Below are 19,243 nucleotides of genomic sequence, written 5' to 3' on the forward strand. Positions count from 1 at the left end.
CTACATTAAAAAGACTATTCAGTTATTAAATGTGATTTTACCTGCGTGGGATGTGCTGTCCACCCCATGTGATTGTGATGATGTAATTCCCAGGTGTGGTTGGATAATACTCAAAGCTGTACACGCCATCTCCCAGATCCTTCTTCTTACAGGGCTCCTCAAGACCCTCTGTGTAACAAACACAATATTTGAGTTTCACGTTCATAAAACAACTAGTACTTTAGCACAGTAAATTAACATGGGTGGGTCATGGCAATGAGAATGTGTATATAGGACTATGTGGTGTCCACTCACTAGGCCCTTTGATGGTGACCTTCAGATCTCCAGTGCCAGCTCCTTTGGTGTAAACCTTAAAATCTGCAGTCTCCTTGATCCTCAAGCCTTTAGGCTGGAGACCACGGCCCTTGGCTCTACACAGGCTTGGATTACAGGCTGATGGAACAGAAGTTTATATATGTACATTTAGTAAATATAAATTTAAATGTATTTGCTTGGCAGAGGCTTTAATACAAAGAATCTATCCAAAGTGCATTCAAGGTATAAATTTGATCAGTTTGCGAGTTCCCTGGCAATCAAACCCATGACCTTAGAGTTGCTAGTGCCATGTTCTATCAGTTATGGGAACTTCTAGTCAACAGTTGTTCCATTTAATCCTCTCCATGACTAACTCAACTATTCCAATGACAGGCAGGAAAACACTGAGCATGTTGTGGAAGAGATACTAGGCACTGTTGCTGGCAGAAGTTCTTATCTATCTCTGTCTTAATCCAAATAGCCCTACAAGTGGAATAGTATGTGGTAAGAATGACAGTACAGTGCTGTATAGCACTGGTGGAAAAATATCCTGATAATAAAATGCTATTTTTAATGTTCCATTACACTACCGCCCCATGAATCACTGAGTCACAGGACATTTTTGGCTTCCAATGCCATGGATAACATTTTTTTTTTCCACCCCTTTTCTCCCCAATTCCCAATGCGCTCTAGGTCCTCGTGGTGGCGTAGTGACTCGCCTCAATCCAGGTGGCAGAGGACAAATCTCAGTTGCCTCCGCATCTGAGAAAGTCAATCCGCGCATCTTATCATGTGGCTTATTAAGCGTGTTACCGCGGAGACCTAGCGCGTGTGGAGGCTTCCCGCTATTCTCCGCGGCATCCACGCACAACTCACAACGCACCCCACCGAGAGCGAGAACCACATTATAGTGACCACGAGGAGGTTAGCCCCACGTGACTCTACCCACACTAGCAACCGTGCCAATTTGGTTGCTTAGGAAGCCTGACTGGAGTCACTCAGCACGCCCTGGATTCAAATTTGCGACTCCAGGTGTGGTAGTCAGCGTCTTTACTTGCTGAGCTACCCAGGCCCCCATGGATAACATTCTTTATACACAGTGTCTTGAGAAACTATTAGCACTTATATGGGCAGTTTAACATTCTTTAAGTCAATAGCCTAAAATTATGTAATCTAATTTGATTCAAGCAAGGTAATATAAAGAGTGTTGCCTAAAATGAAAAGCAATTGAATGTGAGAAAAGGACATTGACAGTAAGACAGCAGGTCAAGTACCCAACACAATTCCAAGGAAACAGGAAATGATATCGAAAGCCAAAAGGAGGCAGCTCCAAAGAGAGGAGAGATGCCAGGGGATGCAGACGACACCAATCCTTCAAAAGGAGACACAAATACCAGTGAAGAAAAACAGTTAAGAAATAAAAAGGAAGTAAAGTTTTGCAGAAAAAAAAAAACAAAAAAACAACATACAGCAAGGACAGATAAAAGAAACCAAAACTTTCAGCCTAAGGCCAGAAACATACATTATGCAACTACATAAATGCAGACCCAAGCTCTTGGCCAACGCATTGCCAACACACGGTCTAGTTCAGAGCATGTGAGCGGAGTGGGAGCAGGGAGAAGCGATCAAAGTAAAACAAGGCGATGTTTATGCAGTTTTGTCATTTGTGCCACGAAAAATGTGGTCGTATGCCTACATGACGAGGGTTTTTTTTTTTTGGCAGATTTTATTTGCACCCTGGTGCAAATAATGGTATATGCTATTTACACCCCAGTGCAAATAGTAGCAGATATTATTTGCACACCAACCCTGGCGCAAATAATGGTAGATACCAACTGCACCCTGGTGAAAATAGTACAAAATACTATTTGCACCCATATTTAAATATTAACATACAGTATGGGCATCACTGCAGTGTGTCTATCGTATTTATTTAGAGCCCAACAGACACACTACATTAACCTCTACTCCTAAATCTAACCTTAACCTTACCTTAGAAAAAAAAAAAAAAAAAGAACCTTGGTTTTACTACTGTAACCATGGTTTCACTGCTTTTTTTTTTTTTTTTACATTTACAGTAACCACAAAATTAACTACGGTTACTATATTAGCACCATATTACTGTACTAACACCACCATTGTTAACTGCATTAAAACTATGGTTTCTGCCAAAGAACATGGTTACTACAATATTAGTAATACAGTGATGCAATGTACACACAAGGGATGCCGAGCCGCGGGAACGGATGGGAACGACAGACCCCACCTCTGGATCAAAACCTTCTCTGCACTCCTCAACATTCACCGTGACCAAATCACTGCGATAAAATCAACATTATATTCATTTTTATCTATTATTTTAAGTAGAATTAAATGAAATATTGAGAGTGGAAACAGGAAAACAAATGGGAAAAAGAGTGCGACAAAAGTTGGATTCACCCCGCCGTCGCTAGGACGGCGGAGTGACAATCACAATCACACACCATCTCTAAAGCCTACACCACTGCAGCGACATCAGTTTGTCACATATTTCAGTGGTTCCACTAGATTACCTGGCTTGTGTGGCAGATGCCATTTACAAATAGACAAATAGGGTGCAAATAGACTTTTTTTTTTTAACTAAAACAATTGAACAAGAATGTTGACAAAGAAATGTTGTCTCAACTATTGTTTTATAGAAATTATTTGTATCATCACACCATGTTAAAGAGGGCTGACTAAATACTGTGCAAGCTGAACTTCTATCGGAAGCTACACAGGCTAAAGAGCAAGCACAATGAATCTCATATCAAACATAGGCTATTTTTTATCACTGACTGATTCTGAGAAAATCTAAGTTGGAATTCTGAGCCAAATAGGAGAGACGGTTTTTGTTACCATAAGATTTTATTTAGGTGAAACGGTGGAAGGATGAGGGCATTCACTATTTATTGAGGCATGCAGCCACTCCCCTCCAACATCGCTTTTGCTCATTAGTGAGAAGCGGAGCAATGACTTTTGAACTTTATCGTTGGAGTTGAGTGCACACACGAGAATTTTTGACTGGAGCGATAACTCACTCCATGATGCTCACGTGCTCTGGTCCAGTTGAACATGCCTAAAGTGCAGTTTTACATTACTGTGGCAGTAACAATCCTCTGTACTCAAGGAGGTGATAGTTACCTTCAAAAGGTTTGTACCATAAAACCAGATGCGTTATTATTCAGATATTGTATATCTATAAACCAATATACTGGTTACCTTACTTGTTCAGCAATATTCTCTTTGAACTGTTGCTCTGCCATCACTGTGTTGCATTTTGAATTGCATTCTGACACATTTCAGACAACGATGCATAAAATCGAGCTTGCGTAGCAAGCAGCATCTGCATTCACACTTGCTTACAGTACGTTTTGGCTTATGTTTCACCTGAATATTTATGTTTTACAGTCGGTTTATGGCAAAACTGTAGTAATGGTCATTCCATGCCTCATTAAACTGAATAGTTTGCATATATCTTCCTCTCCTACTTCCTTTCCTGTCTTTCACACTTAATACACTCATGCTTGGCCCTTCCTATGTCCTCTTACCCTCTCCCACATGGACTGTATAAGGGCTCTTGGAGATCTGTCCCCCAGCAAAGGTGATATAGATGGTGTGTTGGCCCTCCAGGGTGGGCTTGTAGGTGCATCGGTAGCTGCTGTTGCCCTTATCTTCAACCTGGCATTCAACAGTGTCCTTCTTTCCACTAGGGTCCACAATGACCACCTCAACCTCTCCTATTCCTGCACCTGAGAGAGAAAGTGAGTGTGTTACAGGATTAGTTTAATGTCTAAAATGTTACCATTAAGATTGGCCGATATGCCAAATATTCACAATATATTTGCGATGATTATGCTGGCGATATAAAATGAATACCATAAATAAAAGTAAAGAGATACATATCGAATAAAAGTGAAAAGACTGAAAAATACTGAGATTAAAGTTAAGCAATATTGCCCAAACCTAGTTTCCATTTATGTTTAAAAGTTTTCAGGATTAAAGATGCCTTAATCCTGATGCTGGTTTCAAGACACCACAGGGACTGAAAGCATTTTTTTTTTTTTATCTAGACTGTCATACTACTATATATGGTATATTTAGGGCAAGTACCAGCTGTATAGACATCAAAGTATGTGGTCTTGTTGGCAATGTTGCCTGCAGGCTCAAGTCCTGGGCCCTGGGCAGTGACCTTGCTGGAGTCTCCCTGAGCCATTCCCACATCCACCTCAAATGGGCTCTTGGAGATGTGTTGCCCTGCAAACAGCACTGTAACCTAGGAGACCAGACATAAGTAAGAGGACAGTCAATTTAGAGGCCAGTAGAGATTAGAAGCAAGGCAAGAAATTAGCATTCTTTTACAGTGTAAACCACAACAATTTTTAGATATTATATATTCTTTATTGTTGTTTATTTAACATTGTATATTTTCCAATTCTAGGACAACTATTTGTAGGTTCTGAAAACTTTGGGTACCTTGTGTTGCCCAGTGACTTTTGGTAAATAGAATACAGAGTAGGTGCGGTTCTTGTCATTGTTGGCCGTGACTTTGGCCTCCTCGCGGTGGCCGGCTGGGTCTTCCACATAAACAAGTACCTCACCCTGTCCAGCACTGATGGTCTCAACAGTAAACACAGCCTTCTTCATCACAACATTACCGGTGGGCTCAATTCCTGCATGGCAAGGAACAATAATTCACTTTCCAATAATTAATTTTACACTAATGACAGATGTACAAAATGATCAATCCATTAGTAGGTAACAAACCATGGATTCTTTTTTTTTTAACTATTATTTAAGCCAGGGTTTCTCAAACTTGAACCAAGGACCCCTTTCATAACCTCAAATTCTATGTGGACCCCCGCCTCACAACCACCATCAAAACAAATAAGATATTATTTACTAGAAGTATAAAAATACTTTTAAATGCATATGATATAAAGCTTGCAGGACATTTAGGCACTGCTGTCTTTTTAAATTGGGCTTCTGTGTGCAAAGTGTTTCAATTACATTTACATCCAGCGATTGTATCTCACTTGTACATTTCTTTACAACAATATAAACGATTCATATCAAAGATAGCACAAACAAACACCATAAAATGAAGTTAGGGAGACAGTCTGTTGCACAGCTGAGGTTTTAGCGCCATCCGCAGGACGTAACATTTAATAAATTATGATTTTCCCCTATAATCAAAGCACAAGTTTACACATAATAAAGCACCATATTCTTCTGAATAAAAATAAACAGCTGTGAATTAATTTTTTTTTTATTTGTTACTATGATATCACATTACTGTTGATAATTAAATAACAGTAACTATACAATAACACAATTTAATCATTTAATGTTTCAAATTATTATGTCATTGTTAACTGTCACTTTTTGCTCTTCTGCAAATAAAAAAGGAAGTACTGGAGAGTAAAACGTTTTCGTAAGTAGGCCTATTCCTACATCTCTTCCATTCGGCAGCAGACGGGACGATTTATATTCACATAAATGACAGTTATACTGAAGTGGACAATTATATATAATGCATAAATACAATGAAATTAACTCTTGTTGGCCACTATTAGACAGATGGTATGGTTAAAAAAAAAAAATGGAACACTGTGTGAGGAATTATATGACGCGTTTGACGTGAAGCTGGATCGTCATTTGTCATATTATACTAACTTATATGACAGTAACATACTTTATCTAGCAAGATTAAGCAAAATAATTATAAAGCATTTAAATTCAGAAACAGGGACCTTGCTAATTCAGTGCTGCTCAGCTGTGGCTTGTGAATATTCACACACATTTGTGGTCGATATAATTTGAAATGCACGTTGTTAAACCCCTTCTCTTTTTAAATGGATGAAGCAACAGCTCTGTCACGGTGTCTCAATGTTTGATGGATATTGCCATGTGTCATCCGCAAAAACTCATGTAAATAACGCATGTAAAGGGTTATCTTGAAGCGAGATTCATTTACCAATCAGAAAAGTCGGTTACCATGTGAGTAAGCAGATTTTCCAACACTTAAATTTGCAGTCCAGAATCTGCAAATTTTTATATAGGCTGTTTAAATATTGTTCAAAACTTCTTTTTTTATGTCATATTTTTTTATACTAGTCAATAACTTTGAGGTTTTTCTTTTTTTTATTATTATTGCCTATTTGCTTACAACATTGCAACACAATGTTCACAATTCAGGGATTTCCCATGGACCCCCTGGCTATTTGAAAAGGACCTCCGGGGGTCCGCGGACCCCAGTTTAGAAACGGTGCTTTAAGCAACTGTTTACCTGGTCCATAGGCACGGGCTTTTTTGGGGTTGAGTTTGGGGCGCAGTGGGGCACCAGGCTTGAGTTTGGCTTTGGGGAATTGGGACAGGTAAGTCATAACAGAGTGCTCGTCCACATTGGGATCAACAATTTCTTCTGGAGTTATCACCTGAAAAAGAATAAACAAACAAGTGCAACTGGTAAGAATTTTGACAAAGTAATTTTCATTGCACTACATGCCATCTCTTTTCACCAAAGTAGGACTGGGTATCGCCAGCCACCTCACGATAGGATACGTATTGCGATACACGTCACAATTCGATATATTGTGATACATCACAATATCATGGTTCGATTTTGCTTTTAATTTCAATTAATTTGGGTATAGTTCAGTTATAATGTCCATTTTGCTTGCATACAGTATGAAAGAAATTTTCTTTCACCTAACACTATTATTCATTATACAGGGGACCTTCTAACTTGTTAAATTACAGACATATCAATAAAAAAAATTTAAAAAAATGTAGTCGAATGTAGTCGATGTATTACATCAATAAATATGGTCTACTGAATTGCATATACTGTATTAAATTGCATTTATAGAGTATATTACTACATGTTTGTTGTTCACATGCCTAATTTGTACTATATAGAAGTAGATATGTAGAACAAGTGCTAAAATGTCTCTTTAAGACATGTAGTAGGGACGATAATAGTGCTTGTTTGGTCGAATGGGTTATTTTTATTTATTTATTTATTTTAATCCCCTTTTCTCCCAATTTGGAATGCCCAATTCTCACTACTTAGAAGGTCCTTGTGGTGGCGCGGTTACTCACCTCAATCTGGGTGGTGGAGGACAAGTCTCAGTTGCCTCCGCTTCTGAGACAGTCAATACACACATCTTATCACGTGGCTCGCTGTGCATGACACTGTGGAGACTCACTGCATGTGGAGGCTCATGTTACTCTCCGCGATCCACGCACAATTTACCACGTGCCCCATTGAGAGCGAGAACCCCTAATCATGACCACGAGGAGGTTACCTCATGTGACTCTACCATCCCTAGCAACCAGGCCAATTTGGTTGCTTAGGAGACCTGGCTGGAGTCACTCAGCACGCCCTGGATTCGAACTCGCGACTCCAGGGGTGGTAGTCAGCATCAATTCTCGCTGAGCTACCCAGGCCCCCCCAGTTGAATGGCTTATTTACACAGCATCCATGCAATGTGCGATTAGAATTAAATGTTTCTTTTGTTGTTTTTTATAAATAACTGATTGCAGGGAACAGATAGGATATTAAAAGGGACATTATTAAACAACAAATGATTTGCTTTGATCTAGTCTTTGGATTCACATTACACAGAAAGAGTCAAAACTTTTACTCTCAGCATGCAGGGAAAAGTTATCGGTGCTGAACTTCCATGCCACTACACCACTCAAACACTGGTGAGTGAAGTCTAAAAAACCCAGCCAGTGGCTAATCACAGACATTTATTTGTAGCAAATGGGAAGTATTTACACACATCTGATTGTTGGGGATTGCAGATAGGAAGAAAGAGCTAGCTTGGCATTTTAAGAATCGACATTGGGATCGTACAAATGAAGATTAAGTAGAAAATCAATATTTTTCCCCAGCCCTAGATCCAAATGCGTGAGAGAGGTCCAGCACGTCTGTGAGAGAAACCGTGAATCCTGCTGGATCAGTTTGTCTCTTTCGTGCCTCATAGAAGCGTCGATACAATATCATGAGAAAAAGCATCACAAAACATTGATATTTTATTGTATCGACACCAAATAACTCCACCTGGCAACAGGAGCTTTGTGTTGTGGCATAACACATACAAGTAGAAAGCACTCTGTATCATAGTAACTTCTACCCTGCAAATGGAAAAACCCATTTAACCACACAAGTAACTGACAGCACGCAACATGCCAGACTTGGCACACGTTGTGACAAAGAAACCTCACTGGGTAGTTTCGGTAGATCAGTGGTAAAATGGCAAATTGATCTCATTTCCTTATTTTTCTTGTCTTTCAAAAATTAGCAAAATATCTTATGCATCCATTTTCAGTAAAATCTGACAAGAGCTAATGTAATAGCACAAAATATGGCCAAGGTAAAAACAGAATGTGGCGTGACAGAGCAGACTGGCTTCTTTTTTTCACTCAATCACTAAAAGTTTCATAGATCGTCCGTGTCTGCAGTTTGATTTCTTCGTTTCCTCTCCAATTCAGGTCATGATGAAACCACAAAAAACTACCACTGATGCACTGAATTGGAATCATGCCTATACCAGGTAGGGGCTCTGGAACATTCTGATCTGTGATGATGTGTTCAGTGGTTAGCAACTCATAACTGTAATTCATAACAGACTGCTGTAAGAAATAAAGGCAAAGATAAAGATAAGTACCTGAGGAACACCAAGCCAGTCATCAGCCTGCTGCATGGCTTCTCTGGCATTGTCCACAGGCTTGGTCTGGTCCCAGGAATCCCAGTCCGGACACAGACCTGCAGAAGCATTCATCGGCTACTGTTAATTTCTTCACCTTGTCTGACATTTTATGAAATCCTTCATTTACCAAAGATCTTACCAGATAGCTTGAGGGCTGAAACCCATAGACCCCTAAATCCCCCAAACTCCACCACTTCACATCTTTCTCTCACCTGGAGCACAACTGTCCACCAGCGCGCCAAGGGCTTTCCCTGACTGCCAGTCGCGGCTGAAGTTGGTGATGGGCAGCTCGGGCAGCTTGTTCTGGATCCATCCGAGTAGCCTCTGCTTGGGCGTCTTCTGCTTGCTTTCTTCTGTCTCCTCCTCCTCGTCCCACATGGGCATGGAGATAGAATAATGCAAGATAAGTGTCCATATCAAACCCAGGATCAGCTTCAGGTTCCCATCCACTATGGCCTTACTATCTGTAGCAATGAGAGATGAGAGAACAAGTGAAAGTTACATAGACAATGCCATCTGAAGCTACAGACACACACAAAAAAAAAAAGCTCTGTGGCTTGGGAAAATAGTCTAAAATTTGGAAAATAATAAATCCTTTTAAAATCACACACTATGTGCATATGGTCATGAAAATTCAGATATCATAATTTGGTACATTCCAAAAATGTATGCATAATGTAAATGCATTATTCTGATTGCCATAACCCAAATAAGCCAATATTCCAGTTACTAGAGATCCATACAAAACAGCTGTCAAATGTCTGTATTAATTGGAATTTTGTGTCCTCCTAAAATTTTAGTCTGAATACCCACTGTAACAGAATATTCATTTATATGAATAAATATGTTCAAACAAAAGTTACTGAAGAAGCATTTTCGGAGCAAGGAGACGACAGATTGTTTTTTTGCAAACATTAAACGAAATAAGTCAATATACAGGAGGGAATGAGTATTAATGAGCCAATTAGTGTAGAATTACTCAAATAAATGGCAAGAGCGAGCATTACCAGTATTTATGCAAAAGAATATCAGAAAAAAAATGTGTGTGTTTTAGTTTATTGGACATGCATTGATTACATGTATACAGGAATAGTCCAATAGCTGGAAATAATCAAACAAATAGAAAGCTTGTCAGCACTAAATATTTGAAACATCCAGATTTAAAGATGGCAACCTTTCAGATTGTGAATTTAGATGTTTATCAAGAGAATCTGTGGGTTAAATGGTCTAGTTTGTGGGCACAGTCCCATTTGAGGATCATTCCAGGACAAAACTCCTTTTTATCAAGGACTCGGCTAAAGACTGAATGCAGAACATATAGAAGACTATCAAAGACAGATGGAAATATATTTAAAGCCATCTTCCCCTGTAGCTACCACGCCCTGTGTTAACAAAGATCTGATAAACACCCAAATATAACGTTTTCACACTTCCTCTCTCCCTTGCCATTTCTCTGACAAAAGCAGACGCCCATCCAGTGTGTGGTTAAATGTTTGCACATGATGTGCCTGGAGTCACTAAAGACAGACAAAACAATTAATTCAAAAGCACAGAAAGTCTGACAGTGTCTAAGAATGCAAGTAGTCAGTTTCAAGACACACTTTACACTCTGTGATGGTGAGGCTTATCCCAGGCTGGGATACTGAAAGAAACCAGAGCTATTCAAAGAAAATGGGGATAATTGTTCACTGATTGTGCATTCATGCCCTTGGGGTGGGGTGGGGCAGGGCAGGGCACTGCAGTGCAACTTCCTGTTTTAACTGAAACATGCTCCACTGGTGATGGAGTTAAATTCGCAGAGGATGCACAAAGGGAAGAAACCATTTGGGTACGACTTCAGCAATGGTATGTGCTCCTGGGGGTGGGTAAAAGCCACAAGGAGGTACCAAGCCAAATCAATCATACATCATGGGATTTAAACGGAAAAGTGTAAGGGGTCATTCACACTGAACGCATCCTTGCACGTAAAAATGCAGCACAATGATAGAACAGAATGCTGGTGTCACGAGACCCGCTTTTAAAAGTTTAAGTTCTTTTTAAATTGACACTGCATCTAAAAAAACCACAACTGTCAAAAACATCCGTTACATGAAAAAAAAAAAAAAACTGATTAGATAGACGTAAAATTATGTTCAGTGTAAATGGCCCCTGAGTGTTACTCTGGAGTGTTAAATAAACCATAGGTGGGTTGTTAGAATATGCTTTTGTTTCAAATTAGCTTTACACCTAGACCTCAGTTTAGCTGGTTGAACGAAACATCTTACCTAAGGGAGGAAAAGGAGCACACCAACTCAGAGTCCGAAATAGTCTTAAAATGAATGAAATGAATATTATGATACGAGATCAACACATTTTATCCCACTCCTGACCCATTCCAGATATCCAACAGTGCTCGTTTCGCCATGTAAAATAATACATTTGCATTTTTCTGTAGTTCGGTACTCGTGTGGTTTACAAACCTCGAACCCTCACTGTCTGATGGAATTCAGCTTGGCTTCTGGTGAAGGTGTATTGAACCTTCTCTGATCCTTTAATTACAGACCAAAGACACCAGACAAGTTCTGGGGCAACAGGGCAAATACTGGAAATTTATTAGACCCATAAAGAAATGCCATCATGTTAAAAGCCAAGAGTGGATGGAAGGGAGAAGGGGAAGTTTCCTTGCCAAACTCTCGACTCCTGCTGAAGCATGCTATTCTTAAATGTAAGACACTGGACAAAAAAAAAAAAAAAAAAAAATAAAAAAAAAAGTGTATGACACATATTAGAACCAAACCAGTCAACTCAATTACAGTAGTACAGACTCACTCTGAATCACTGTGATGGCAGTCAAGAGAATAGAGAGAGTTGTTACATGAGAACATGTTGGAGCTTGTTCATGGTATTAGAGACAGATGTTACAACCAATGCAATGGAGGGCAGGGCTTACACAGAAAAATTTAGGCAGCAAAACTGAATACCAAATCAATCAGTAGCCTAGTTTCCATCCACTTTTCGCGCTATTTTGTTATCGACAACGTGAAAATGTGTTAAAAAAATAAATAAAAAAAAATTGCTTCTTCTGTCCGTTTCCATTCAAATGGCCTTTTATCAATAAAAATGGTGTGCGTGATGATGTCATGCCTAAAAAAAACACTGTCGCATAAGTTTTGGTTTAGCGCAAAAGAAATCTGCCCTGAAGCCGTTTCCATTCAGAAATGCGTGTTTAATCGCTAATTCACCTGCCAGATGTCCCTCATTTATTTATTTTTTTTTGGTCAAATGGGGAGAGTATTGAGACAATTCATTGAAATTAGCCAGCTTACTGTCATTTTAATTCACAAATAAATGTAATCAGAAGACGAGGAATTGCAATCAAAAGGGAGCAGTTGCCCTTCTGATAGGACAGTAATATTGGTCCTAATGTTAAGCCTATTGCAAGTTGCCACCGGTTCCGACACGAAAACGAATAGTCACGGCCCTGTTCAAGCTGGAAACCTGCACCAAGTAGTGGGGGAACTTTCAGTTTTAGTATAAGGACCATCCATCGATGTGTATATGCTGTGTGCACAGCTATTAAAGAAAAACTGATGCAGTGTAATATCGGGGTTTACATATGATACATTCCTGATATTCAATAGGCTATTTTGAACAATCATCTAATCTAAAGCATCGCCATCTCAACTGCATTATGTCCCACATATTTGTCCAGCAACTTTTAACGACCAACCAAACTTGATTATCATCTAAAATTAATTTTAGCATCATAATGCAATTTACATTTTCTGAAGAAGCTCAGCAAATGCGATCCGAGGTAAAGAGAGTTAGATTTAAAAAATGTAAAAGTTTTAAAAGGTTCAAAAGCTCCTTTTCTGAAAGTGAACTCCGCATTGGACAAATAGTTCTGATAGTTTATAGTCTTGAAGTGTAGAAAATGTAATTCAGCCGACTTTATTTGTCTACAGAACAGGGTACGGCTAATTTAAGTTTGTGTAAAGAAAAGGCATATATAGGTCTAAATATATTATATATATATATATATATATATATATATATATAAAAAATCTTTTTATTTTTTTTTTATTAATTTTATTTAATAATAATAATTTTGCCAGCATTTTTTTCAAAAGATAAACAATTTTATAGAATTGTGCTATTTGTTTGTGTTCCAAAAAAGCACACTGAAGTTTTCTAGTATTGTGTATTTATTTTTAATTTAAAACATCTTTGTGCACAGAAATTATATGTATTTTGTATTGTGGGCGAATTCTGTGACTGCTGTCTATTATTTTGAATGGTGTGCAAAAGCAACTTTAATAAATAAACAGATGGCTACCGCGATTACATTAATCACAAACAGTGGCCATTAATTTGTTCTCCGTGCACTTGCCCATGTGCATGATACGAGATATTTGTGTTGGCACTCCTGGAAGTGTCATGTTTGCAGTGATCGGATCTGTATGGCATTCAGATCAATTCATAATCACGTACAATAAATTGGCTTTCAGGGATGTATACCTTGTCATCATGACACAGGCTAACGATCATGTGACACTACATTTTTGTGTTAATGGCAATTTTCTCGACAAAGTGTTTCTAAACTAGTTTTTCGGGACATTTGATGTACCAACATAGAGTTTATGCACTAGAGTTAAACGGAAAAATATTATGTCGACACTTGTGAAATTTTTGCGATAATTTGCGTTTCCATCAACTTAATTTTCATGCGCTAAAACTTTTTCCGCAAAAAATCCTTGGATGGAAATGTAGTTATTGTGCTCTTCACTTAAATTATCCACTGTTATTTTCTTTGAGGATGCAGGCTTTTTTGGCCTTCAGGGTCTGAGGACATTTGGCATGTCCCTCTTTTGCTTTCATGACAGCATTCACTCGAGCTGGTATTGATTCAACAAATTTGCAAAGCCTGATGATCCATGTCATCCAGAATGATGTGAAAATATTCCAAAGGACATACTGTGTACTTAAGTGGAAGCAAGGACATCAGAGTTACAAATTTGGTTAAATTTGATTAGTGAGCTTAAAATAGTGCAGAATCTACATTTCTTTATGTGACTGAAACATTTGCTATGTTGCAGTGAAACTTAAACATCTCACATATAGTGGTGCATTTAATCTTTTTAAACAATAATATTTTGCAGGCTTTTTCCGTTTAAATTTTTTTCTAGTTATATTATGTCACTGATGCAAGGTAATCCAGCAGATGGACATAACTCCAATAAATCAGATGGTTTGTAGAAGGAATAACAACTTTAATTGGTCAAATTTAATAAATGAAGTAAAATCAATTATAATGAACATTGAATTAATGCAAAATAATAAATGTTGAATATTGAGTAAATGGGTCTTAAAGATATAATCACCAAGTTAAGTCTATAGTATGTCATCTCATCTAATGAACTAAGTAAAAGAGAGAATTAAGATTGAAACAAAGTGCTGTGTAGTATCAGCGTTGGATGGGCACACGTTGACAATGCTTACAGTTTGTTCCCCTTTAACATGGAAAGGGAACGGGTAATAGAACATTGCGAAGGGCACACTATGACATAATGACAACGAAGAAAAAATAAATCCCAAATGTTCAAACGAGAGTAGAAAGATAGGTCTAGCTTCTGAATGTGGTTTCAACTAGGTCCGGGGGGAAGGTGGGGACAGCCCAAAAGGAGAAGGGGGGGGGGGGAGACGGACTCTGGTGACGCACTTCATACAATGGCAAACATATGAAACATGACAGGAATCCGTGTTACAGCAGCATTCCCAGAACACGCAGCAGGAAACATATACACAGCACACTCATTCCTTTTAAGGACATTTAAGCTCAGAACTTCTCCATCAAATTCCCAAAAAAAGAATCTAAAAGTAAAAGAAATAAATTTGGCAGTGAAGGAAAATAAATCAAAGGAGAGAGATGGACAAAAATAGAGTAAAAGAGAATTGCTTTTAAAAATGGGCAAACAAACAACACACACAAGTTTGGAATAATGTACAGATTTTGCTCTTATGGAAAGAAACTGCTACTTTTATTCACCAAAGTGGCATTCAACTGATCACAATGTATAGTCAGGACATTAATAACGTGAAAAATTACTATTACAATTTGAAAAAATAAAAAATAAAATAAAAATAAAAATGTACAGAACTTCTTAAACTACTCCAAAGAGTTCTCATCAAAATATCCTCCACGTGCAGCTTTGCAGATCCTTGGCATTCTAGCTGTCAGTTTGTCCAGATACTCAGGTGACATTTCACCCCACGCTTCCTGTATCACTTGCCATAGATGTGACTGTCTTGTCGGGCACTTCTCATGCACCCCACAAAAGCTCAATGGGGTTAAGATCCATAACACTCTTTTCCAATTATCTGTTGTTTATTGTCTGTGTTTCTTTGCCCACCCTAATCATTTCTTTTTATTTTTCTGTTTCAAAAGTCTTTTTCTTTGCAATTCTTCCCATAAGGCCTGCACCCCTGAGTCTTCTCTTTACTGTTGTACATGAAACTGGTGTTGAGCAGGTAGAATTCAATGAAGCTGTCAGCTGAGGACATGTGAGGCATCTATTTCTCAAACTAGAGACTCTGATGTACTTATCCTCTTGTTTAGTTGTACATCTGACCTTCCACATCTCTTTCTGTCCTTGTTAGAGCCATTTGAAGACTGTAGTGTACACCTTTTTATGAAATCTTCAGTTTTTTGGCAATTTCAAGCATTGTATAACCTTCATTCCTCAAAACAATGATTGACTGACGAGTTTCTAGAGAAAGCCGTTTCTTTTTTGCCATTTTTGTCCTAATATTGACCTTAAGACATGCCAGTCTATTGCATAGTGTGGCAACTCAAAAACAAACACAAAGACAATGTTAAGCTTCATTTAATGAACCAAATAGCTTTAAAATTTGTTTGATATAAATGGCAAGTGATTTTCTAGTACCGAATTAGCAATTTAGCATGATTACTCAAGGATAAGATGTTGGAGTGATGGCTGTTGAAAATGGGGCCTGTCTAGATTTGAGAAAGACTTGGGGGCTGTTCAAACAGATGGGTGTTAATGGCCCTCCAAGTGGTTTTTTTATGGAAAAGTATGCAAAGATATTCCTGAAAGATATCACTAAAATAAGTGTCTTGAGATCTCACCGGTCTCTGTGAGATCCACTAGAATATGTAAACAGCAAACACAAATGTGTACTGTTGCATTTGACAACCAAGAGAAGGTGACTGTCTCAACGCTATCTTTGGAGGGTGAGCTTTGGAAAAAGGGGGCGTATCTAATTCAATGGCTCAGTCTCGTGGGAGTTCCAGAATGCCTACAATCGCTTGCAGCACCTTTAAGGACAAAGTATACTTTTTCCGTGTCTGTGCATTTTGTTCATGGTGCACTTTTTGTTGTCGTTATCAGCACAGTATGTGCGCGCTGTTCTAAAAGATCACCCCAAAGCAGTTGTAGTATGCGTGCGTTGAATGCGTCCATATTGGCTCAGTCAAAAGAGAATACTTTGAAAGGCTGAGTGCTCAACTATGCGCGGGACAGAGCTGCATGCGAAAGAAGTATACCCTACCCTTTAGGCTGTTCTGAAGCTGTAGGCCTTGGAAGGCACTACACGAAAGGTAGAAAATGCACCAAGACATGTCTGAATCCAATGTTTGCAGCACATCCTATATCCTAAGATGCCTTCTTTTGGTCAGTTTTTTTTTTTTAGCTTTTGCTGCATATGATATCCAAGACACCGTTTCCACCTGGTATTACGATGCGTCTCGGGTGATCCGATCACATGTGGTCGAGACATATAGCTGTTTACACCTGGTCACTTAAATGCATCTCCAGTGACCACTTGCATTCTGATTTGGAGGGGAGGGTTTCTGTTTCAGGATGACATAATCACTATGTCAGTGTGTTACTGCATGATAAAAAGTGTAACAAAGTCAGAAAAGACAAAGAAAGCAAAAAAAATAAAATAAAATGGCATGCTGTTTCTCCCAGATGCGGTTGAAATTTTATCTAAGCACAAACGCAACATGCCAAGCAGAATATTCAGTTATTTTAGTGGATTACCTGTACTAAAGGAGCTTCAGGTGTTCATGCTTATCATCTGTGTTAATATCAGACACACTAAAAAAAGATCCGTGAAGCTCTCGTGATTGTAATGTATCCGCTTGTTTAAATTTTCCGATCGGATGGTTATTTCCTTTAAAAGACGCTCGTAAACAGCAAAGTTTAAACTCTTGTTTTAGTGCAGCGGTTGATTGACAGGTGAGGGATGGCGCTTCACTGCGGCCAGGACGCATACAGGACGGATTAGCATTTACACCTCAAATGCAATGTGGACACATGCGTTTCTGACCACATTCTTATGTTGTTTTTTGTGATCCGATCACAAAACATTTTAGACCCCATTTAGATCTGTATTTAGGGCTGACCACATGTGATCGGATCACCCGAAATCTTAATACCATAGAAAAATCCTAATACCAGGTGGAAACGCGGTCCAATAATCCTGTGCGCGCAGTTCAACGGTTAGTTGAAAAAGTTAAAATGGCATGGAGTGTATGAATTTATAAATGTTCATTTTAATTTTCAACTTATGACTCATTTCAACAGAGAAATAAGTATTTTAGTCAGTCATTATTTGCTTGGTTATCTCTATAGTTCACTTTAATATTTTTCAATTCATTATGTGATGTAATGGTGCCTTCTGAATCGAAGCCAATCTGAAACCAGCTTCCTTAAGAGTTACCTTCAAACAAAAAGACTGGCTATTGCAGGGCTCAACATTAAGCATTGTCTTGACTTTGTCCTCCGGACAAGTAAATTGGTTATTCACTTGTCAGAGTAAAAAAAAAAAAAAAAAAAAAAAAAAAATTACTTGTCTGGGGAGAAGAAAGGACATTTAAGTTACATGCTCAAGTAACATGTCAAAGTTTATGTTGTATATTTTTGTAAAATTATGACCAATGCCTAACCCAATAGTGTACCTATGCAATCAACTATTTTCTGCAACAGAAATGCAAACTACACAGGGTAGGGGAGGAGGCTATTGTCATATGGTAATTATATTATGTTATATATGGTGTCAAATAAAGTAAAGCCTCCATCGCCATCATTAACAGCTCATAGTTCTATGGAATGAGATCTACTTTTTCATCATGTTATTGCAGCAAGATCTACCATGTACAATGTAGGCTATACATTATCACAATACTAAAATTTCAGTAGTCAGTAGTGAAATTTGACGATTCTCAATACCAGCTTCAATACCACAACAAATAATAACACTAATTTGTTAATTATGGAAGAATGGTTTCAAGTTCTTAAGTAATCATTCAAGACTAGTTAACAATCAGTAATAGAATAACAATAAAAAACAGTAATGAATAAAAAGAGATTAAAAATAATAGAACAAAAATACAAATTAAGTGCTTTTTTAACAGCTTTAAAAGTTTTTAACAGCAGTTTCAAGTATTCAAGGAAACATTCAGAATGAAATGCAACATAAAACTACTACTGGTCTTTACTGTATGATTATAATACATTAATACATTTTAAAGCTACTAAAGTTACCCAGCCAAGAGCAGTGAGTGTTTTCTCATTTTCTTATGGTTGTTTGATTATTATAATGACACTACACTAGATGGTAGCAGGTCTGTTAGCTTACATTTACACTTACAAGTCTGACATTTTAATACAAAACCACTTTTTTCTCTGCGGTTTATGTTCACTTTAGACATCACTCTCTGTGTTTACATGACTACCTCACAAAGACTGGCATTTTGGCAGAATTTTGAAATGTAATTAACTGTTCAGGTGCGCATTAGTGCAAGCATTTTCGGGCACACGCGCATGTTCAGCACACGCACAGACGTCGCCTGTCAATTGGTAGCGAATTATAAAATTACGTGCTCTTGAAGTGACACAGGTCTTGGCTATCACAAATATAGCTGGTTATTTTTTTGTTATTAAAAAGTTTTAATCAGTCTGCTTGTCCGGTTGGGCAAGTAAAATTCTCTTTCACTTGCCCCGGACAAGAGTTAATGTCAAGCCCTGGTCTATTATATTTAGTCATTGACTGACTGGACAGTGAGGTAGCAGGTTTCATCCATAGCTTTAGACAGGGAGGGACTGAGATGGGGCTAGTTATTTGTGGCCTTCCTGTTAGAGTGCCAAATCATCAGTAGTGGATCCGAGGAGTGATATCCCCCAGAAACATTCCCATGACTCACCATG

General features: G+C 38.3%; 1 protein-coding gene across 1 annotated transcript in view; it reads right to left on the bottom strand.

The window, feature by feature from the left end:
• The window catches only part of LOC127419735 (filamin-A-like), a 58,819-nt gene that overhangs the window by 24,117 nt on the left and 15,459 nt on the right, over window positions 1-19,243 (bottom strand). The window contains exons 3-10 of the mRNA XM_051661395.1: window positions 9,245-9,496; window positions 8,991-9,088; window positions 6,602-6,749; window positions 4,789-4,985; window positions 4,426-4,588; window positions 3,864-4,064; window positions 295-432; window positions 42-168 (exon numbers count right to left, since the gene is read on the bottom strand). Of these exons, the coding sequence (XP_051517355.1) occupies window positions 42-168; window positions 295-432; window positions 3,864-4,064; window positions 4,426-4,588; window positions 4,789-4,985; window positions 6,602-6,749; window positions 8,991-9,088; window positions 9,245-9,496 (1,324 nt within the window). The remainder of the gene's footprint in view (window positions 1-41; window positions 169-294; window positions 433-3,863; window positions 4,065-4,425; window positions 4,589-4,788; window positions 4,986-6,601; window positions 6,750-8,990; window positions 9,089-9,244; window positions 9,497-19,243) is intronic.

Source organism: Myxocyprinus asiaticus, chromosome 29, assembly GCF_019703515.2.
Source record: "Myxocyprinus asiaticus isolate MX2 ecotype Aquarium Trade chromosome 29, UBuf_Myxa_2, whole genome shotgun sequence".
NCBI lineage: Eukaryota > Metazoa > Chordata > Actinopteri > Cypriniformes > Catostomidae > Myxocyprinus > Myxocyprinus asiaticus.